The following is a 22,519-nucleotide window of genomic DNA, read 5'->3' as shown; positions in this document are numbered from 1 at the left end:
TGTTGGTTGGAGACAAGATTGGCTTCTCGGGTAAGGTCAGATGTGGTAGGGCGGTGAGGAGGGAACGGTGGGCGTGGAAGACGTGTGTTGTGTATAAGAGATCCTGGGCTTCTTCGTTGATCTTGCGACATGTGCGGAGGATGGCTGGAAAGACCGTTGGAGGTCTAGATGGCGTGGAGTATGTAGCGAGACCTTTGTGGTGTGGTGTGTTCGGACAGAGTAGCTCCTCGTAGATCTGGTTTCGGAGTTCTGCTGGTAGACGAAAGAGGATTGAGGTTGGCTGTGGGTTTGTTGCGCCTCTTTCCCTTGTGGTTGTTTCTTGTACCATTGGAACAAGAGGCTGGGTCTGTACTGGTTCGTGCGTAACTGGGATGAAGGAGAATGTTGAGGTGGTATTCGGCGTGCTTGCAGGAAATGGCGATGCATCATCGGTCGCATGCATTCTGGGCATGTTGAAATGGGCTGCGAAGTAGTACGCTGTTGCCATTTTTGGCACTTTTGCTCCCTTCTTCGTCTAGACTAGCGATGAATTGGAGATGGTCGATCGATAGCAGTGCTTAACCGTCGTCGTTGATGTATTCCGAGGTTGACCACTCGCAATTTGCAGCTCTGGTGGGTCAAATCGTTTGGTTACTAGTCAATATATATTCCTTCAAGATCCTATGACGGTATGCTGTTCGTTGCTGGTATCTTGATTTGTCTTTGTTCCGATCGGGTGATGCTGACTCGGGGAGTTGTTGCTGACGGAGGTCCGACAGTCAATGATGATAAGCTTGGAACTATGTTATACAACACTGTCGGATCAATTCAATCCCTATACAAAGCAGTTCGTGCGTGATATCGTTCTCAATCACCTTATCGTCAGCATCGATGTCTGCTCGCCGTCACGTTAAGATTCCAAGCCTCGGTCCGAAAAGGGCAAGATCGTCTGCGAGTAGCGTGAAAGTCGCGCCACATACATGGGGTATCACCCCACCGCCATTTGTTGACCTGTGTAATTGTCTCTTTGGCTGTTACACCCATCGCACGATGAATTCTCTGAGGCAATAGTCCAACGCCTCCATATTTACAGAGTACGTGTATCGCACAGGCAGAGCGCAAAGTTGAGTTGGCGCTTCGGTCTTGCCCAGGTGGGAACAACGCGTTGGCATGCTAACCCCGCCCGCGGGGGATTACCGCCGCAGCAGGCGTCACGTGGAGGCACTAACCGCCGCCGTGATTACTAAAAGTGTCGTATCCTCATCACCCATCACTCCTTTGCTCCAAAACTGGCATCGACCAACACAGTGAAAACAATGAAAACTTAGCACGTTGGGCTCAGACACCTATCTCTGCACGTGGTTGGGATTGCAATTGATGAGAACGGTGTTACATTGACGATACAGACATATTATTCTAGTAGAGCCGGCCTTCTCCCCAGCCGACTCGGACGATCCACAAGGACCATACGCTCCACTCTCAGTTCATCACGCTCAAGCCGCCGTCTCCCATCATGATCCACACGTCTCCACCATGCCTTCAACAGCATTGTTATTTGGCGCCAAGTACGGCTGTTCTGCCAGAGACGATTTACTGGCATGGCTCGCGGAACTGAACGGTGAAGCCGCCAACGCTGGACCACTTGCCGCCAGCGTTGCAGGCTGCGCCGTCCTTGTTACGCTTCTTGTCCACGCAGACAACCTGGCAGTCTTCCGCAGCACCAAAGTTGTTCTGTAAAGGAGCGAGGCCGCAATTAGCTCAATCTTCATATTCAAGAACTTTGAGAGACTCACGACACTGGCGCAGCAGTGCGAGCCATCCTGGAAGAGACATTGGCAGATGTGGGAAGCTTGAGCTCCGAACACGATCGTGAAGAAGACCGCGGCGACGGAGAGAAGGCGGACCATGGTGACGGATTGAGAAGAGAGTGGGTGAGATGAAGTAGGGTTGGGTGTTGAAGTGGTGAGAGAAGTATTGCTGGTTGCTGTGATATCTTCACTGCAGAGGCGAAATCACCTGCCTTTTTAACATGTTCTCCTGCATCTATCACATTGTCCTGAAGGCGAAGCATTTCGTTAGTATCGTGATAGCAACACGGGTAAAGCGGATTGATTGGTCTGTTTTCGGACCTTCTCGTGTATCTCTTTCGGACCTTCTACTACCTGCTCAACTAGGTACCAATCTCGGCTTGCTTCCCCATACTGTTCTTTACACACCGCAAATCGCAAAGAACAGAGAAGATCTTAAGCCTCATCGGTACATCTTTCGACGATACTTCGGTGGCCATTAGCAGTGGCCCAGGCACTGGACCCCTTAGCTTAGCTGAGCTTGTCTTTCTAAGCCAAGATAGGACTTGGTCCTCAACACGTGGTTATGGTATACGAGGTGTACTCGGGCTTCGCGTGTCAGGTACCGTGTTCATCGCATGGCTTCGTCTAATCAGAACACCCCTGAGGTCGTATTCTGCTCGGCCCTCAAGTGTCAGGGAAACAATGGCGATGACCGTGACACTTGATTTCACCGCAGTCACCTGCAAGATAGACTGGCTCATTGATCCAGGATTCGCTCAGTCAATACATTCGTTCTGACCACTAGATGTCTTGGATTCTATAAAGTACCTAGACTCGTCCACTTCATCCGTCCACTCGACTCCAAATCAACCAATCTCCATCTTCTTCCAGATCAACATCAAGATGGTCCGCCTCTCCGCCGTCTTCGGCCTCCTCCTTACCATGGCCGTAGGTACCCAGGCCTCTATCTACTGCCAGTGCTTGTACCAGGACGGCTCCCATTGCTGTGTCGCTGTACGTGCCTCGAACTCCTTAGGAAGAGAGACACGGGACTGACCAAAACTTTAGGATAACAATGGCGGCTGCACCAGATCTTGCTTGAACGTCGCGCCGCTGTTTGAGGACGACAAGCCCTGCAATGCTGGAGGAAAACACTCCGACGTGAGCTTCTTCACCGCCCAGGGCCGCCATGCATGCAACGACTAAGTTCATCATGGAATTTTCGGGGGCGTAACAGGGATGCAGGGGAAAAGACGATTAAGATAAGAAGTTGGAAAACGTATGGCGAGCTCAGAGATTATCGGCTTTGGCGGTGCTGGACAACTTCTATATGAATATATCCTCATAATTGCATTGTCTTCTTGTTCCTAGCATGATGGGGATCTTCGCACTGGCTTCACAGCTTTTCGTTATCGTCAAACATTCATCTCCAATCACTTCTTGTCATGTTCATCGTTTCGCTATCATAATTCGCGTAATATACGTGCATCGTAAGTCGTTCAAGTGCCATATATGACAACTAGTATGTCCAGATCCAAATCTGCAGCTGGAATGAAATCTAACTCTTTCTTCCATAAATTACCAGGCCCTCATCTGCACATCACTTGTCATCATACAGCCATACCCGCTATGCCAACTCCAACAGCTGCAGCAAGGCCCTTGGCCCAGCCTACTCCTTGTGTAGGTGCAGCGTTCACCACGATCGTCCGCGTCACTCCTGTCTTACCAGTAAGCGTACCCATACCGATCGATCCTACGCCTGGAAGTGGGGCGTTCGTCTGAACAGGTTTGAAGTCCAGCGATATAGTGTATGGCCACCAAGTGGAATATGTCCCGCCGATCCATGTCTCAGCCCACACCACGGTGTAAAAGGGTACGTTGCTGAATGGTTTGGCCAATCGCGTAACATCTGCGCCTGCAGTTCCGGCAACATTAATGGATGGAGCTGCCGGCGCGATGGCATTGACGGGAGGTGCAAGAGCTGGTGGTGGTATAGGATTGACGACAGGATCGACAGCGGGAGCAGGTATAGCCACAGGTGCAGGTAATGCAGGCACCAGAAGTGCAGGATCGACAGGAAGAGCTGGGGCAGGTTCTGCAGCTGGTATCGCTGTAATAGTGGCTGGTGGTTGCTGAATAGGCGCAGGGGCGCCCTCGACTGGAGCAATTCCGGGTCCTTGACGAAGCCTATACAATCGTTAGTACCCTATCACATCACAATCTCCATACTGGGAAGTTACTCAATGCCGTCCACGCCAGCGATAGATGTCACAGTAGGCGAACCCGATGTAGGGACCAAAGCTGGGCTCGCGCCTATTGTTGTCGTAGTCTCCTCTACATCTGGCAGATACTCAGACTCGGCGAAGAGTCTACCGCTCACGATTGCCGACAAAAGAAGGACGTAGGAGTCTTGGACGCGCATCCCGACCGGTGCCGAGAGGCGAGAGAAGGACGCTCGGCTGCTGTTGTCAAATGTGAGAGTTTGAGACTGAAGAACCAAAGCCCAACCTCGAAAGCTGACAGACCGACCGGCAGATGGGACGATATCTCGGTGTCGAGCTTCACGTAAGAAAACCGCTGCAGTTGCTCGCGTCGAAGTTGGGAGAATGTTGCAATGCCGCTTGGAATTTGATATGTATCGTACTGCACAGTGGAAATCAACAGGTAAAATCTGAACAAGCCAAAAGAGCCAAAAGCCAAAATTCGAAAGGCTAGAGACGCGCGCGAGCTGCTGAAGCCAAAAAGAGTGTAGACGTGCAGAAAAGAGTGTGGTTGAAAAGCTGCAGTGTTGATACCTCGCGATAAGGATACAGATGCAGCGACTGGACCCTGAACCAGAACAGCAGGAGCGGCTCTCCTTGCGGATAGAAAGCAACTGCCAGTATCTCCATCACGACTGCCGTTATGCATTACAGGAAGGTGTAGCTCCTGCTTCATTGCCACGGTACGACTTTGGAGATGGCTCTAACTTACCGGATCGATCTCACGGCGTTATTTGACACCTGAGCATCGTTTACGCTGCGGGTCGTTGGGCATACCTGAAAGCTCATGCGACTGAAAACATACTTACGAGTCCCTATTCTTGCATTGTGTCCATACACCCTATCCGCGATGCAGTCCTTGGGCTAGCATTCACTGTGTACTGAAGTCGTCGGTCCTGGAAACAGCCGTTAACGGATCTCAGAAACAGCTAAGACTAGTTCCATGCATGTAATTCGAGAGCGCAATGTGGCTATGCAAGCCGCAATCGAAGTCGGAGGTCGTCTTGACAACACGGTCTCGCCGACCTGGTTCATCGCACCACCGGCGAACGCTAATGCAATGCCAAATAAGAACAAGCCTTCTCCCGCTCGATAGTGTACCCCAAAGAGAGCAAAATTGCCGCTACACAGAAGCTTGGGTTTCTGCAAGAGATTGAGCAACGCAGGGGGTGCGCGCAAACACAAGCTCCATGCAGAGCAGGAGGGGATCCGATGCAGCGTCTGGTAGCCAAGGGAGCGATGATAAAGAACGCGTGAGAGTAAGGAAGACAAGAAGAAATCAACTGTCTCCAAAAGCTCTCCGGTGGTAGCGACCTATCTCGATAGGTGTCACAACGAGCTCAACATCGTGTCATCTCACGACGAAGTGTGAAAGCATTTCCTCGCCACTCTCAGCTCCCAATAGACTCGCAGCCCCACTATCACGGGAGTACCTGGGCCGTCTTCAGCAACCGCCGCTCCACCAACATTAGAGTCCAAATTGCCGGTGTGCAACGGCGCCGAGTTACAGGCCCATTACGTCACTGAGCTGTGCAGCTAACCCCAAGTACCGAAACGCACCGGCAGACGCCACAGCAGAAATTTGGCGCGGGTACGGCACTAGACCGCGCGTCAACGTGCAAGTGCAAAACAACACACCGGGGAGAGTTTAGCGGTCGCAGTGGGAGGTTTCCCGGGCCTCGTAGGTTCAGTCTATAGTCGTAGTTTGAGACTCGCGTCGAGTTGAGGTGCAGGATCTTCAGGCAATTCTGGCAAGCTCGTCGGATGAGCTACATGCCGCGAACATGTTCTCTGACAACTAAGTCGCGGACGCGTCCCGACAGCAGGGCAAGATTTCGATAGGCTTGCATAGCGCGTCTGATTGGCGTTGTTGGTCGTGGACTGGTCGAGACGCGGTGGAGGGTCTTCCGACGCTTCCGGAGTGAGGCTCCGTTGGTCGTAGCCCGACCAGCTCCACTGAGCAGGATATCAGCCATCGCGACTCCGATGCTAGCTGAGTAGTTCTTGCGCGTATGCAAGGTACAGTTGTTGCAAACTGGGATCTCTGCAATTGATGAGATGCAGGGCAACACCCTTTCTCATCCTAAAGTGCGTGTCAGAAATGAGATGAGACGAACGACTGCAAGAGCAAAAATTAAGTTGAATTGTTTAATTTTCTTATGGCAGTAGCCATAGGCTAGGATATATCGACGCATAATGGTCTAAGATGGTATCTTCCGGTTCTTTTCTCTTTCCAATGCAAAAACAGGCGACGCGATGGTATGCGGCATGGGGGTATGAGGGCCGAAAGGACGGCTGTGGAACAACAGCTTCCGACGGAGTGCACTCCGATACAATAAGTAAAATCTCTGCCAGAAAGGGCCGAGGTAGAGAAGGAGCCGCTGCTGGACCAGGGCAGAAGGCGTGGGCAAACGGGCTGACTGCGCAGAACCCCGTGCGAAGGGTATATACAAGAAGAGAAAATATAAAAGGGTAAAGACACTATAGGCGGTGCTGCGCCATGAGTATGTTGCTGAATCAAAGAAAGGGTGTTAGGCGGTGCGAAGACGGGCCCGTGTAGAAGTCGAAGTGAAAAGTGCAAATCGGACTGCAGTAGTCGTATTGCTCCAAGAACGCTGTAGAAGTGGTCGTATGCTCATAAAAGTTCCCAGCCCATGAACCCGGATATGGGAACAAGCGCTTATGGTAGGAAGTGGTATTAATCATCCCGATTATGTCTATTACGCCAGCGATAAGCTGAGGAGTGTGACGAGGAATGAAACTGCGATTGATAATGACGGCGCACCGAATATACTAGTCGCACTGCCGGTATAGGTTGTTTGGCCGGGTGTCATATCGTCTCCATCTTGCGAGAAGAAATAGGTCTTCGCTGCCTCGGGGCCCTTGCTCTGATCCGGTGGGCTCATCTGGTTGGGGATGGCGCAAACCTTGGCCGGGTCAAATGTTGGGCAGCGCTTCTTGTAGTCGTTTTGCGAGCGCTCGGTGTCGGTCGAGTTGAAGTATGACTTCATGTACGAGATGGTCATGACGGTGTCTTGATCCGGGGGTCCAGCAGACCACGATGGGTCACCGTTGCTCCAGTGGTTCAGGAAGATGCCGCCGCTCTCCGTGGGAATGTTCTCGGTCATCTCGTGGAGGAAAACACCGTCAACGTAGAAGGCGACGCGGTTAGGGGTCCAGTCGAAACGGTACTCGTGAAACAGTTCGTCCGGACGGAAAGGGAGAGCCTTGACTTCGAAGCCGTTTGTTCCTTGAGCAGCGTAGCCGTGCGTAACGGATTCCGGGCTTTGGAGAACGAGGTTTACGGCGCCTTGGGAATTGTTGAACTGGTGAGAAAGGAATTCCATGTCAATTTCTTGCGAGTTGTTGTGGTACTGTGCTTGTTAGTCTCGTTTGAGGTTGGTGAAGAGGGTGTAGGATCATACGAAGAAGAAAGCGCCGCACGTTCCCGAGGAGTTCGACAGCTTCATGCCGACACGGAAGCTTCCAAGTAGAGAGTCGTTGCGCATCGTGACAAGCTCGGCTCCGCTAACAAGACCATCTTGATGGTCGCCGCGAACCCACAACTCTAGTCCGGCATCACCGCCATGGTCTGCATCACCAGACCAGCCCTTCTTGAACGGGTTCGTGACAATGTTTGTCAACTCCATGCTCTTTCCAAAAGGCCCTCTAGCGTTCGTCGAAGTAACATTGTATTCCTGCGGCTGCCAGCCAACCTCTTTCAAGTCGTCGGTCGAAGTATGTAAAAAGTCATTTTCCATGAGCTCTGTGAAGACGGCATAGTTCGAGTCGCTTGTGCTGTTAACCGAGTAGCCGCATTCGCAGGCAGCGTTGGCTGAAAGAGGTTCACCGGTCAGCACGAGTTCACATTGGGAGTCGCAAGCGAGGAGCCGACTTACAGAAGCGGGACAAAGCGAGTAGTAGTAACGACGAGGTCGCGACCCAAGTACTGCGGGACAACATGTTGAGAAGATTAGATTAGAAGCGAGTGACTGTAAAGGTGAACCCTTTGCGACGGACGGAAAAGAAAAGTAGTAAAGAGCGTGCGAGGCGGGAGTCGGGTGGTTGATGTGCAGCCGGCCAAAAGTAAAAGAGGTCGGACGGCTGATGGCAGGCAGCGCAGAGGCCGATGATGAACTGCTGGGCCCTCGTGTGCAGAAAGGCAAAGTCCGGCACGCACGCCCAAAGCAGCGCAATTACGGACGCAGGAACCACTCACGTCGCCCTTGGGGTCTGGGCACCTCCGCTATTTTCCTCAGGGATCGCCCGTTAATGCCACCGAAATAACATGTACGAGGTAACTTTGTGGGTCGCCAGGAAGGTCCAAGTCTAGGCTAAGAGACGTAGCGCACGTCTAAGCTGCTGCTCCAGCGCGGAGTGTCAGTAGCTTTGGCGTATCGTATGCAGGAACCGCCTTTGGTCAGCTGGCTGTTATGGCTGGGACGTGTGGTGGCTGACTGGGAGAACTACGATGAACGCTGGAGGCGGCTGGTGAGAAGACAGGACTATCTCCGCGCGCCTCCATTCGCGCCTCCTCCGTGCCCATCCGTCAACGCTGCTGTCACCCACGCTGGGAGGCGCGATAACACATGCACCATCCCTCAAACCCCTCAGGCTCTCGGAGCCACAGAGTCCATCGACTGGCCAGCGTTCACCACAGCTGTCGCACTACCTCGCCCTCCTTGATTGGCCACTGCCTTGATTCTGCCCAGTCACAATCGAGATCGCACCCAGCACAATGTCTTGTGATTATATCCAGGCGAGCGTAGTCGCAATGTCCTCCTGAATGCTTTGCTACGTGCGTCGCGAAGCTCCTATTCCAGATTCCAGAGACCAGGCACCCCCACTGTGGCCGTCTTAGACGAGTAACAGCTCACGAGCGCCATGCATCCTCTGCATCCTTTCAAGTCTTTTCCGCTCTTAGTGACAGCCTCGGGGAATAGCGAGCGTATGGCAGGCCACAGAAAACGCCCCTGCCGCGCCGTTGCTGTGCACGCCTGATTACAGGGTAACGCAATGCCTGCGAGTGCAGCAAGAAATTACCCATCGCTATCAAGCGAGCAGCAGGGGGTACGACGCTCTGGCCGCATCGATGATTACAATCTCAACCTTCTGCTTGACGAGGTGCCATGACGATGCGTGTGCTCAACATGTTCATAACGAAAAGTTGGTCGCATCCATAGACGAGAAGATGTGCATCTGATTTTGTTTATTGCTGATCACCCGAAGTGATAGGCGCCAAAGCAACGCAGCACCCCTATTCCCCATTCCGGCAGACCTCGGATCCCACAGCCCACAACACCAAGGCCCAGCAACATCAGCAACCCGCCCAAGCTCTTGTCACCCTCTTCGCACAATCCCAAGTCCTGGCAAGGCATCACATTGTCCACCTCGGCATTATGTCATAAGCCCTGATGGCTGCACACTGCACCGTGCGCCCGCGTCTTCTGACAGGCCAGAAACACAAAAGCTGGGGTATGCTACCACAACGGCTGTCGTTCTTTTGGCCACTTTCCCTTGTCAGTAATCTCCCTCAGATTTGATGTGAGGGTGATCCTCGTCCGGCGTCACTCGGCAACGACCGCATTGGGCCATATCTAAGACGGCACGCTCCTGCCGAATTCTCATGGCGACTGCGCATGCCATGGAAGGATGGAAGTCTGGGGCAATTATTCCATGAGGCCGTCGCTGGGCGCCTCGGTGATCGTTGCGGGGGTGAGGTCACTGTAGCGCCTGCCTCACCTCCGATATGTGTACCCGGTACCATGTTGCGCTGACCATTGCAGTGGGTGCGCATTAGGAAGCAGCCTTCCTTAGCTCTGGATCTGTCACGATGCTCACGTCGGATGGACAACATTCCTGCGCGGAATCTGAAATTTCCGCACAGGATGATCTGCCGATGAGGGACACGAGAGTATCCATCCGCGAGCACTAAAGCAGCCTGACATGTTTGCACCAGGGTGCAAAGTTTGCGTTGCATCGTGGAGTGCTAGTGCTCATCCACGCGTGTCTGCAATATGCACTACCCACGCTGACGATTAGAGGATGCGGACGCTCTCAGTATTCTCCCAGGCAACATACAAGCCCAGACTGAGGTTCTGAAGCTAAGGCAGAAAGTATAGAGTAAAGTCCAAGGCGAGACACCGGGCAGCAGCGACGGAGAATGCCTCACCATCTGATGGCATCCACACACGCACAAGTATACAAATGAACAACTCATGGCAGCACAAGTGACGATCCCCACCCGACAGCCCTATCGTGAACTGGTGTTTTGTTCACCGTCACTTTTACGTCTGAGTCGCTCCGTTAGATCGGCACCCTAGCAGAAGTCAGAGTCAGGGTCGACGGCGATACGAGGTGGAAAGAAACGCCGAGCGACCTTTGCCGCTTGTCCAATAACCAGACACGAGCCCTAGACTAACGGACAAGCTACAACACGAGAAAGCGTCCAGGAACATGCTTCATACGGGACAGTGGGTCATGATACTGGACGTCTTCGCCACAATGACTTGCAGACAGTTGAATATAGAAATCGTAATCGCGTGTGAATTAGCTACGAACTGCAGATGCGCGCCGGCGACAAAAAGACATGCCGTTCCGCTACCTATGGAACAAGAAAGATTTTCCCAACCGCAAGCGCCCATCGTAATATCCCGTCCCATGAGCGGAGCTTACCGGTTCTTGCGAGACCCGAGAGAGAGGGAGGAAATTATACGCACCCGCGTGAAGCGTTCGCTCTACGCCGGCAGTAACCAAGGTGAAGATCAAAAAGCCCAACTCGTTTCATTCCATCGTTAGGGGTGTGGGTAAACCAGAAAAGCAAACGCCGAATACCAAAAACAACCAAAATACTCCAAAGATTCCTATGAGAAACAACAATGCTAGTGTTTCGTGCGGAGGGGGTATCATCGTCATTTGTCACAATCTCATCACAAGAATCCACTCTCGGAGAGAAGCCTAAAACGCCGTTAGCCCCATCTTCTCTCCAAAAGACGCATTCACATCCCCGCTTTGTTGCTGTGTCCTCCTCTTGAAGCGGGGGTTTGATTTGAGTTTTTCTCTCTATCCTTCTAGCCCAGTTTTGGAACGATCAAAGGAGAAATAGGTAGTGTACCTTGCAATCTTTTCGTCCTCGCGTTCTCGTGGCTCGACGCTCAAACTCATCTCGTACATCTCGTGCACGTCGCCTGCAGACTGCATGTTGGTGAGGATGTAGTCTTGCAGCTCGGGCACAGGCTGTAGTGGGTATGGCACGTTTTGGTACTGCTGGATGTCGCGGATCACTTCGGCGGTTTTGGCGCGCTTTGCGAAGTTGATGAGGTTTGTGCGCTTGATCAGCGATGGGATACCATCCTCAATGAAGGTCAAGTCGGTGAGATAGACACCTGGCAACATGGATTAGCCGGTTGATGCAGGGATGCTGCTGGGGCAGTACATACCGAAGAAAGGGATACAGGGTGGATTCGCTCGATGGAGCGTATCTCGGTACTCCGCAAAATTCTTGGTGCTACCCATGAGCTTGCGCATGCTTTCCAGGGTTGCCATGGAGCGCTGGTTGACCGCGCTCCAGGTCCTGTTCAAGCGGTGAATAGGCGCTGTTCCTAACGCTGAGATGATCGAGGTTAGTGTAGAAAAGTTGTTCAGCTGCCTGCATTTCTGGATGGTGTTAGCAATGGATGTCGCATGCACGCGTTCGTTGACTTACATCTGCGACATTGACAAAGTGCTTGATGACGATCACTCTGCGCTTGACGTCTTGTTGCGTAAGAATCATTTGTGCGACCCAGTTCGTCAACTGATTGGAGTGGAGAATAAGCGCCTTGACGTTTGCGGCCGGATCAGGTTCACCGGGGGCAAGCTTCTTCTGCCATGTCTTGTTCAAGCACTCTGTCGGGCGAATCTTTCCGTATAGTCTGGATTCGATAATCGTGAGTTGTCGCGCGAATTCCGTTGCGTCGATGTCCAGGAACTTGAGCTTCTTCATATGTTTGGGCAGAATAGGCTGCGGCGTTTGCGCACTCAAAGTGAGGACTAAGCGCTTCGTGGGCATATCCGGGCCGCGAGACCTTTGCTCCACCGATGTCATCAGTGGTGCCGCTCCAGGGGTGCTTGTTGTGGCAACATGATCCTTCGCAAAATTGTACACCCGCTGGATAAGAATGCGCGCCTCTTCGTCATTGCCTTCCATCCAGTAATTGTCGAACCAACTCTTAAGAATGTTGACTACTCGGAACCGGATTGGCTTTTGTTTCTTGTCTACCCAGTGTTGATAGTCCTCCTTGGCCAGTCCATGGGGTGGTTGTATACTCCATCGTTTGACCAGCATCTCGAATAGCTCAGAAGCCGTGGTGAATGATCGATACGTAAGCAGGAAGGTGTTGTTGAAAGCTGGATCGAGACGGTCGTGACGCGTCAGTTGCTCGACAAGACCAGCCAAAGTACCACCCTTCAGCTGTGGTGGTACGGATTTGTGATCATAGGATATTTCGCCCTCATGGTCGAGCTTCAAGTACTCGGGGGTTTCTTCGATCGCCTGCTGTGGAATAACAGGGACTTCACCGAAGAAGTCCTTGAGCTTCTTGTTGCTGTTGGCTGATCGTACTGGCTCGATCTTGCCCTCGTCGACACCAAGAGGTGTGCCTGCACTGTACGTGTCTGCCTTGGGAATGTTGCCAAGCAAAGGTCTCTCTTGTCCAGATGGCCCTCGGGTATGGTTTGGTAGCTCGCTATCGGTGTTTCTCCTTGGGTCTGCACGGCTCACAATGTCGGACAGGGGGACTGTATCCGAAAGTTGTTGCAACAGACCGTATTGCTGGGTGCACGTCGATTCCAGATCTCGGACAACTGCTCGCACCGCATTGATGCGGTCCTCAAGTGAATCACCACGTAGTTCCGCCCACTCGTCTCCCAAGGGTGCGGCTACTCCTTGACACGCAATCACGAGTTCAGATACGACGTCGTAGGCCTTTTGCTTCTGGACACTGAATTCGCTGAGTTGTTGCCCGTGAGTATCTGCGTCGAGAGAAGCGAGGTTGATCTGTTCAATGGTCGAGATCCAGGGTCGGCACGCCTCCAACACCTTTCCTGCGGCACTGCATACGTGGTCACCTATCGCTTGGTGTTTCCTATGTGATATAACTGGGTCTCTGACCATCAGTTGCTCATCCAATCGCCGGAGACTGGAAATGATCAAGCGCTTAACATCCTGCAGTCTCTCCAATACGCGCGAGTCAAGCTTGAGAGTTGGTTCAACGGAGGGCTCATAGTCGTCCTGGTCAGAGTACATGGAATTGTTGGAGTCATGGGTGTCAGTTCCGTTATTCTGCCAACTGCCTCCGGTGGTGTTGCCGGCTACAAATCCAGGCACGAGACGGGGAATCTCCTCTCCGCGCTGCTGGCGCGCTACTTCGACAAAACCAAAGACTCCGTTGAGGACGCCCTCTGCTTCTTTCAGACACTTGGAATAGGAATCGGGGGGAGGAAAGTCGGAGGCAGCGATATGCGAAGACAGCACCAACTTGGAGAATCGCGACATGGTCTCGCGGAAGTGAGGGTACAAGGCCTTATTTGTAGATATGATAGAGGGGTTGCCGGAGTGGTTGTCTGTAGTCCCTGAACCAGCAGCGAGCAGTAACCGCAGGTGGTCCGAAACGTCCTCGGCGCGCTTCACAAACTCAGACCTGTCGCTATTATTGATAGCCTGTTTGTAGCGCTCTATGGCACGGCGCATGTCCTCCACCATTCTATTCCAGGTGAGAGGAACCGGGTTCACGTCGTCGTAGAACTTGCGCGTTTGAGTCGTGGTGCCGTTCGACCCGCTAAGAGCTGGGCTGTTTGCAAAGGAAGTGGCCGTGGTGCCAGTGGGAGGCATGGTGGAAGAAGCTGCGAAGCTCATGCCGCTTTGGTCGTAGGACCTGCCGGGGTAGCCCGCGTTCATTGACTCCATCGAGGTTGCCGAGGAGAGACCATCGGACAAGCGCTGCCTGTGCTGTGGTACAGTGTCAGTACTTGCTCCACGTAGAGTAGCGCAAAACTTACGCGCGAGCGGAATGAGCCCTTCATGCCGGGCCCTTCCAGGTCGGACGCTGACGTCTCGTCGTCGGTGTCCTCCATGTGGTAGCCGGAGCCTGACGCGAGCAGCTCAGCTGGCGGTCGCGACATGTCGGGGATGAAGACGTCGGTGCGGTTGCGTGGGCCGCTCTCGTTCGCAGAAGGCGACTCGAGGGGCAGCTCCATTGTGCTGACGCCGGTCAGGGTGTTGAAGTAGAACAGCATGCCGTCTGGCGTCGCCTGGGGTATCCAGAACGCGGCCTCCTCCTCTTTGTTGTGCGGCACATTATTGCGCTCGAGGGGCAGGATGGTGTCGTTCCCGCCGCTCAGCGACTCCCCGTCCGACGTGTCGAACTCGCCGCCGCCCGTCGACCGCGTTTCGTGGTCGTCGTCGGCGTCGATGCCGTCTCTGTCGCTCTCGATGTCCTCGCTCGGGCGCTGCACGACGGCGCAGTAGTTGCTCGGGAACCAGCCGCGGACACCGTGAATGACTCCATCCCACCAGCCGCTCTCGAGCTGGGTAATAACCTGTATTATGTCGCCCGTCCGGAAGCTGAGAGATGTGCGGTCGTCTGCCTGGTAGTCATACAGGGCGCGCACATACATGCCGCCCGCGTCCGTGGTGCCGAAGCTCATGGCGTTGTAACGAGTCTACGTTGTTGGCGCGACCGGCGTGTGGGTGGAGGAGGCAACAACAGCCCAGGCGCGAGTACCCCTCTGCTCAATCCAGGGTTAAAGTAGACGCGGTCGCAATGTGGGCCGACTGAGCTTACGCCTTCGAGGATGTGTATTAGAGCCGGGGGTTGCTTGATTGGACTAGAGGGGGACCAGGCAATGAGGAGCCTGACGTTCGCGCTTAGCTGAGCCGGAGCAGCGAATCCAGCCTCGTAGCAAGCTCTCTCGTGTGATTATGGTTGAGCAGAAGAATGGGCTCGAGCGAAAGAAACGCAACACCAGGGTGGGCGTCGTGAGCAGCGGTGGAGTGGGGACGCGCTGTGCCATCCATGGATCACGTGTTGGGCGTTGGATAAAAGCAGCTAACAATGTGTCAAGAAGACCCGGACCCGTCCCAGGAGGATTATTCTCGGAATCCGCCAACATGCTACATATTGCCCTCTCATGCACATCTATCTGCCCTGCCGACCTGCAGCCGTTTGTGCATCTATTCAGTGTAGCCAGATGGTAAGCGATGGTCCCTGAGCGGGCACATTTCCATGGTTCACGCCGCAGCTGTCAACGAGGCTGTCGTGGCTGTCTACACCGACCATGTATGCTATACATATGCCATTGATAATACGGCCCCACCGGGCCCTCATTGTGGTACGCAACATCTATTGACGCCGCAGAGCCTGGCGATGCAGCGGGGACGGTGGACTTTCAGTCAGTTGTCATCTAGAACACTGTCTGACTCGTTGCATATTCTCGGGATTTTGCGCTATGAAACGTGGTCCTCCAGGATAGCGAGGACTTCCCTCCCGTTGCGGGCGGATGCCGGCGCATCGAGCATTGTGCGACCGTCTATCTTGCACCACCTGTAACGTTTTGTATCTACCGTCCCTACGCATTTCGTTTGCACGGGGTGTCACTCGATGCCCCGCAACTCAGCGGGGGATCTTTGCTTGTTTGTGCTGCTGCTCGTCTGAGCCTCCAAATTCTGTGAACAGCAGGCAGTGGCCGAGGCACGGGAATGCTACACCGTGATACTACAAAAGCATGCCTATATCACTGCATCCGGCGCTGTATTCCGCGGCCCTTTCGACCATCTGAGTGAGAGCGGTGACTGACACGCGCATCTTATCGTGGAAGGTGTGATGGAAGCTCGGAATGATTATTGCGGATCTTAGTGGCCGATACCAGTCTCAAACTTGCTTGGTTTGTCGCGTGGAAGCGGAAAAGGCATTTCTTGGGTTCTGCGACACTGGCTGGTGGGCCGGAGGATCAGCCATCAATTGATCAAGATCTTTGCTGTTCCCGAGACATGGGCATTGTTGAGAAATGAAGAGGTGCCGTTGTAGAAGGAGAAGCTCAAACGAAGAGCAGGATGCGATAGCTGCCGTGCTGCACGTGGGGGCTGCAGCGACATGCCGTCCAGATGTCATCGAAGTATCCGCTGAACCCAATGGCAGACTTGCTGCGTCCTGCAGGGCCGAAAGGGCGTACCTTTCACATGGGACTGGGCATGATGGCACGTCAATATACCGGCTTGAATTTGCAGCCACCATTCGTCTTCACTGAAATGAGCTAGATGTTTGCCTCGATCAAAATGAAATTACCTGACGGCGTAGGCGGATGAGTACGGCCCTGCCGCGTCCGTGAGCGCGCGGAAGGGCCATCCAGTGCCACTTGAAACCACCATCTGCTTCTAAAGCATTACGGCAAGCGTGCTAGCGCGGGGGGTTTCAGTGAAAAGTAAAGCCCCTCGCTGATACAGTGGTCGATGAGGGGCCGTTAGAGGGGTTGCAGAATGCATGTGTAGCGGTGGCTTGTGTTCAGGAACGGTGAGGGTAAGAAGGTGTCATGGCAGCAAGAGCGTTTGCTAGGCCGCGACCGACGCTATAAGGTCCAGGATTATACGCGCTCCCCCGATTGAACGAAGACAAGCGGGGCATAATTTAGCGGACTCTTCCACTTTCTGCTGACGGGAAGCTCAATCGTGTGTAGGTGTTGTCCCGAGCCGAAAGACCTCGGCCAGACGGGTCGGTGGAATCGGTGTGTCTGTCGACACGCAAGAAGCACCGTGTTCGCGGCGTTGAATGTTCGTGTGAGCTCTGCAAGCCGTGGCAGTCTACTGCAGGTGTGGACCTGACTAAATGCCAGTGTGGGTCCGGGGAACGGGATCCTGGCCCGAAAGTATGGATAGAGTTCCAGAGGGCAGCCGACGATCGTCTTGAAATTACTCGTGGCACGACTTGCAAGTATCCTGGGCGTCATGTTGTGAAGGTGATTACCCCTCTGCAACCCCTTTTCCCGCGCCCTTCGTCATCGTGCAACACAGACCAGCCGCCCTGGAGGGAGGGGCGACGGATTGTTTGGTATTGAAAGCTGTTGCAAAGAACTGGCGCAGGCGTCCCTAGGTGGGAAGTGAGGCGGTGAGCCACCATCTGCATGGCCTGCATCTGATAACTGGCGGCCCACTACTCCTCCAAGAGTGAACTCGACCTTGTTCTTACCGCCTCTTCCTCTGGCGGACGGAGAGCGACAGCGGGTGCTCGTTGAGGCTCTTGTGGGAGAACCATTGGACAGGCGGCTGCCATGTCGCACACCTGGGCCCAGAAGCCTAATGGTTAGGGTTACCCCGGAATGTAAGACTTCGGGATTATTATTGCAGTATCAGAGGTTGTTGATGGCCTCGGTGTGCGATAGTCAAGAGTACATTGGAAGAGTCGCAACCTTGGGTGGTAGCAGGGTGCCTGTCACTAATAACCACATGGGCAACCTCAAAGCTGCCAGCTATACAAACACATGTCAGAGCCAGCAAAAGCATCGCAATTAATAAATGTTAGACACTGGACAAGTCGCGTTAGATACACTAGCGTGATATCCATGGATCCGTTCCCGCAAGCAAGGTGTATGGTGTGAGGCTGGCTGGCTTGGAGGCTTGTGCGCCGCGGCGGCCGAGCCCCTCGCCCTTTCTGAGGTCTCTCTTGAGACTTGACATCCTTCCCCTCTATCTCGGTCACAACGGTAGCCATTATTCTTCCATCATCACGCGCGTAGCCATACGGTGCTGACGCCTACGACTTCCTCTCTTTTTCCCACCGGCATACCTTCGCAGCTTTTTCGCCAATACGCGGGATGAACGAGGCGGCGCACAGCGATTCCATCACGACCATCACCACCACAATTTAACGCCACTATTCCATCCATTGAGATGGCGTCAAACTCTTCGCCCGCCGTGCGCAAGACAGGCGCGCCCGAAAAAAAATACAAATGTCAGCAGCGCCCTGTACGAGGAGCTGTACGTGAGAACATCTACTGACCTTCGTCCAGGCCAGTTTTGCAACCGCGCTTTCAGCCGTAGCGAACATAGATCGCGACATGAACGCTCACGTAGGTCAAAACTCCCGTCTTTTCCGTCGCGATGGAGCTTCGCTGGGCGGGGTAGCTGTTTACGCGTTCGCCCCGCGCGTACTGTCGTTGCTACCTGCCCCGCGTTTGTTGGAAAGATTGAAGCTGACGTTTGCGACGACACATAGACACCAAAGAGAGACCGTTCAAATGTGCCAAGTATGTTCCCCTACACAGACGCATTATGGGAAATATGCTGACTTCAAATTTAGGTGTCGCTCGACATTCGTACGTCGCGATCTCCTCCTAAGACACGACCGCACCGTTCACGCGAAGGATGGTGGCGCGCCCCTCCCCAGCGAGCAGAAGCGCCGAACGAACACCAAGGCAGCCGAACAGAAACAAGCCACGGCCGAGAGCGCGACGACACTCGAGCGCATCGAAGCCGAGAACGATGCGATGCACGAGGATGAGGACCTCAACGCGGCGGCCATGTTGATGACCGACTTCCACCACAAGGCAATGGCGAGCCAAGAACCCGAGATGATTCCCGAGCACAACGAGCCCGTCATCTCGCCCACGGGCCCCTCAATGATGGAGCCTGTCATCCCGTACACTGCCCCCGGCCAGAACATGCTTCCGCAGATGCCGTGGCGAGACTCAATGGTGCCTCAATCCGAGCCCAAGTCGTCGCCCAACACCCACTCAGCTTTCAACAGCGCCAGCGCGCTCGGCTCGCATCCCCACCAGCTTCCACCCCTGATGGAGCGCACCATGTCTGGCAGCGACAGCCTCGCGCCTACCTTCTCAGCAATGAACGGCGGCAATGGATTGGGTACCCCTGGTGCCCTGTCACCCTACCCCTCCATGATGGGACCCGTATCACCAGTCGACTACCGCAAGTCACCCGGCCCCAATCAGGCTCTGATGATGACCCGCGCCCCTCAGCTGGACTCTGAAGAGCAGTGTGCAAGGATCTACGAGAACATCAAGCAGTACGACAGTGAAAACTCGCTCTTGGAGACGTTCCACTTGCCTAGTCTGAACACGCTGAACCGCCTGTTGAAGACGTACTTCGATCTGTTCCACCACCATCTGCCTTTCTTGCACCCCGCCACCTTCAACCCCACCGAGGTGTCTGCCCCGCTATTGCTTGCTGTGTTATCGATAGGTGCTCTGTACATCTTTGACCAAGACCAAGCCTATATGCTGCACATCGGATCAAAGGTCCTAGTCAACCAATTTCTCCAGAACAAGGAAAACTTCAGTTCCCGCAAATGCCCCTTGTGGACGATGCAAAGCACCCTGCTCAACATGATTTTCTCTAGCTGGAGTGGCGATCCCAAGGGCCTTGAGTGGGCTTGTTCGATTAAGAGTCTTCTTGCCAATGTACGTATATGTCCTTCTTGCTCGTGATCACCACTAATACATCGTAGATGGTCGCTGGAAACCGATACGAGCTCAAGCTCCGATCTGATGCCCGTGATGGCGCTCAGCCAAACCACGAAGAATGGGTCGTCGACGAGCAATGCCGACGGACTTACTATGCCGTCTACATCTTCTTCGGCCTACTGACGCTCACCTACAACCACACTCCTGCAATGGGTTTCAATGAGTTCGACACCTTGGAGCTGCCTTCTTCGGAGTCGCTCTGGACCATGGAGGTTTCAGATGACGAAGCCTGGCGCGAGAGCCTGAGTGCTTCCAGGATCATCACGTTCCGCCAAGCGCATGACAACCTATTCCAAGGCGAGACTGCTCGTTACAGTGCTTTCGCCACACGCGTCATGATCAACGCATTGTTCCTCGAAGTATGGTACCACAAGCGTAGCCCTGAAGCTCTTCAAGACGTAGTCACCGAGTACAAGCTTCGCCTGGCCCTGGAAACATGGGAGAAATCGCTTGAGCTCTGCGAGCCTGAGACAGTCGTTGTCCAACTGAGCGCTCCACACAAGGGGCATCCTCTTATTTTCAACGCCATGGCGCTGTACAGAAATACCAGGGCCCGACTCGTGGTCGATCTCAAGTCCATCCAAGAAGCTCTCCGCTATCACGACTCCTACGAAGTAGCCGCTGCTATGACTAATGCCCGCGACAAGGTCCAGCGTTCACCAGAGATGATCAAGGTCATCCAAGAATGCTTCGATTGCATCGAGGTCGCTGCCGTGCAAGGCATACGCTGGGTTGCTCGAACTTCCGCTACCAACTGGAGCATCGAGCATCCACTTACGGGCATGGATCTGATGGTCATCTTGACGCTATGGCTCTACCGCCTGGAGCACGACGAAGAGCCAGCCACCGAGGAGGAGCTAGCCATGTACAACAAGCTGCGCAACCTGTTTGATGACGACTCTGTGGATGTCTACGGTGCAAAGCTGAGCTCCACTGTCGCGCGACTATGGGGCAGCATGATCGACGAGGTCGTCGTTTGGGGGTATGTAAATGCTTATCTATCTTTTGGTAACCTGGCACTAACGATATTTAGCATCACCAAACTTATGGGCGAAGCTTTCAAGCTACATTCGCAAGCACTTGTTGGCTACGAAGATGCCATGTCGTCTCGATCTGGATCCGCTACGCCATCAATGGCTGCTGGTGGTGTCCAAGTGCTCGAGATGCAGATGGCCTACTAAGCGAGAGACAGCTTCCGCAGCTGGTCACGATCACCCACGATCTTGTTTCCATCTCGCGTCACTTTTACAGATTGTGGATTTCTTCCTATATTTCGTCCTCTCCTTGCACTTGGGAGCATGGCAAGGAGTTTGGCGCCCCGAGCATCAGTCTATTGTTTATTTCATTTCATTTAATTTTTTCAAGATCGGGGTAATACGGCGCACAGGGCGGGTCTGGTCCAGATTCCTACACTCTCGAGCTCATGCTCTACTCATTTGGCATTCTTCTAATACCTCTCCCTCGCTCATACCCATCGGCATTTCTGGACTGTTGAAGGCTGGCCCTAGGCGCGTTATTGCTTCACTTCGGTTCTGCTACTAGCGCTGCCTTTGTTGCATTCTTGCTAATATCTATTTCTTTTCGCCTGTACTTCGGTAATGCCTTTTCTTGGTGGCATTGGGCTCTTTCTTTACATATACCATAGTATGTCATGATTCGACTTCGCGGTGACGGAGATGGGGGATATTACGGTAGTGGATATGATGCGAAGGTGTAAATCGGTCTCAAATAGTACTGTATGAATACGTCTTCTTATGCCATTATGACTTGAACGTAAATTCGTATCTGCCATTCTGTAATGTTTGTGTTCTTTGCGAAGCCCTTCGCAAAGAACACATCCATGGGTGAAAAACCACTAGTCCACCTGGGCATGGTTGCTCTAGGCACAGACCACCTGGGCACCCGCTTAGCGCGACGAAGCTTCATTCTCTTCCAAAATTTCGCGAAACCGACTTCAGCACGACGCATTACCAGCCACCACATCTTCGCATTTCTAATTCCTACCCAAAACCTACAGTCGCTTACCCCCACAATGTCGAAAGATATCGAAGAGAAGAGGCTGAAGAAGGAGAAGAAGGACAAGAAGGAAAAGAAGGAAAAGCGCGCAGAGACAGACGGCGTGTCCAAGAGCAAAAAGGACAAGAAGGAGAAGAAGGTCAAGGGCGATGTCGAGATGGTAGACGCGCTCGAGGCTGAGCTCGAGAAGGAGCCAGAAGTCTCAATGGTCAACGTCGTGGACGGTGATGAGCCGCGCGGCGCACTCGTTCCCTTTGCGTTCCCTCTCGCAGACAACGACAAGGAGGTCAAGAAGATCCTCAAGACCGTCAAGAAGTGTATGTTTTCCACTTCATATGTGTTGGCCTGTTGGCGCACTTGAAAGACCAAAACTGACGTCTATCCTGCTACAGCCGCCAAGTCCAAGACCCTCCGCCGCGGTGTGAAGGAAGTCGTAAAAGCGCTGCGCAAGTCCGCTGCTTCAGGCGCCGGATCCTCCCTCGACGACCCCAGCGCCATTGTTGTCATCGCCGCCGATATCTCGCCAATGGACGTTATTGCGCATATCCCCGTTCTCTGCGAAGATCACAACGTACCGTACATCTACATCAAGAGCCGCGCGCAGCTCGGCGAGGCAAGCGCAACAAAGCGACCCACCAGCGTGGTCATGATCGGCAAGGACAGGATGGGCAAGAAGGCCGGCGAGGGCGACGAGGAGTTCACCGAGGCATACGGAGAGCTGGTCAAGGTTGTTGGCAAGGCTGCTAAGACAGTCAAGAAGTGAGAGCAATGCGACAAGTGGAGGAGAAGATGATCGACCGTGTGTCGAGTGTATTGTTCAAAAGGGAAATGAGGAGTCTGGCGTTTTTCACCCATGGTTGGCTGATCAGTCCTCCTAGTGTTACTGTTTCAATTCTAGGCATCGAGCTAGGCTTGCAATATACCTTTACAAAACTTCACGCGCTCATTCCAACGGACGATTTG

The 22,519-nt window shown here is 53.6% G+C and overlaps 5 protein-coding genes across 5 annotated transcripts; 2 read left to right on the top strand and 3 right to left on the bottom strand.

The window, feature by feature from the left end:
- Positions 1-1,569: 1,569 nt before the first annotated feature.
- Positions 1,570-1,886, bottom strand: J4E86_002314 (uncharacterized protein; the record flags this gene model as incomplete). Its single annotated transcript, XM_051442874.1, has 2 exons — positions 1,570-1,710; positions 1,773-1,886. The coding sequence occupies 2 exons, from the start codon at positions 1,884-1,886 to the stop codon at positions 1,570-1,572; spliced, it is 255 nt and encodes an 84-aa protein (XP_051306462.1).
- A 4,864-nt stretch (positions 1,887-6,750) lies between these two features.
- On the bottom strand, positions 6,751-7,993 carry J4E86_002313 (uncharacterized protein; the record flags this gene model as incomplete). Its single annotated transcript, XM_051442873.1, has 3 exons — positions 6,751-7,404; positions 7,456-7,865; positions 7,930-7,993. The coding sequence occupies 3 exons, from the start codon at positions 7,991-7,993 to the stop codon at positions 6,751-6,753; spliced, it is 1,128 nt and encodes a 375-aa protein (XP_051306461.1).
- A 2,966-nt stretch (positions 7,994-10,959) lies between these two features.
- Positions 10,960-14,716, bottom strand: J4E86_002312 (uncharacterized protein; the record flags this gene model as incomplete). The annotated part of the gene is made up of 5 exons (XM_051442872.1): positions 10,960-10,987; positions 11,145-11,415; positions 11,470-11,686; positions 11,736-14,018; positions 14,069-14,716. 5 exons carry the CDS (start codon positions 14,714-14,716, stop codon positions 10,960-10,962), a joined length of 3,447 nt encoding a protein of 1,148 aa, XP_051306460.1.
- Positions 14,717-18,010: 3,294 nt separating this feature from the next.
- Positions 18,011-20,721, top strand: J4E86_002311 (uncharacterized protein; the record flags this gene model as incomplete). The annotated part of the gene is made up of 6 exons (XM_051442871.1): positions 18,011-18,026; positions 18,071-18,130; positions 18,277-18,307; positions 18,361-19,477; positions 19,525-20,522; positions 20,574-20,721. 6 exons carry the CDS (start codon positions 18,011-18,013, stop codon positions 20,719-20,721), a joined length of 2,370 nt encoding a protein of 789 aa, XP_051306459.1.
- A 659-nt stretch (positions 20,722-21,380) lies between these two features.
- Positions 21,381-22,319, top strand: J4E86_002310 (uncharacterized protein; the record flags this gene model as incomplete). Its single annotated transcript, XM_051442870.1, has 2 exons — positions 21,381-21,873; positions 21,949-22,319. The coding sequence occupies 2 exons, from the start codon at positions 21,381-21,383 to the stop codon at positions 22,317-22,319; spliced, it is 864 nt and encodes a 287-aa protein (XP_051306458.1).
- Positions 22,320-22,519: the final 200 nt, after the last annotated feature.

This window comes from Alternaria arbusti, assembly GCF_024043155.1.
Source record: "Alternaria arbusti strain BMP 1465 chromosome Unknown scaffold_2, whole genome shotgun sequence".
NCBI classification, from domain to species: Eukaryota; Fungi; Ascomycota; class Dothideomycetes; order Pleosporales; family Pleosporaceae; genus Alternaria; species Alternaria arbusti.
Note: the sequence above shows the minus strand (reverse complement) of the source record. Positions and strands in the feature narration are given on the sequence as shown.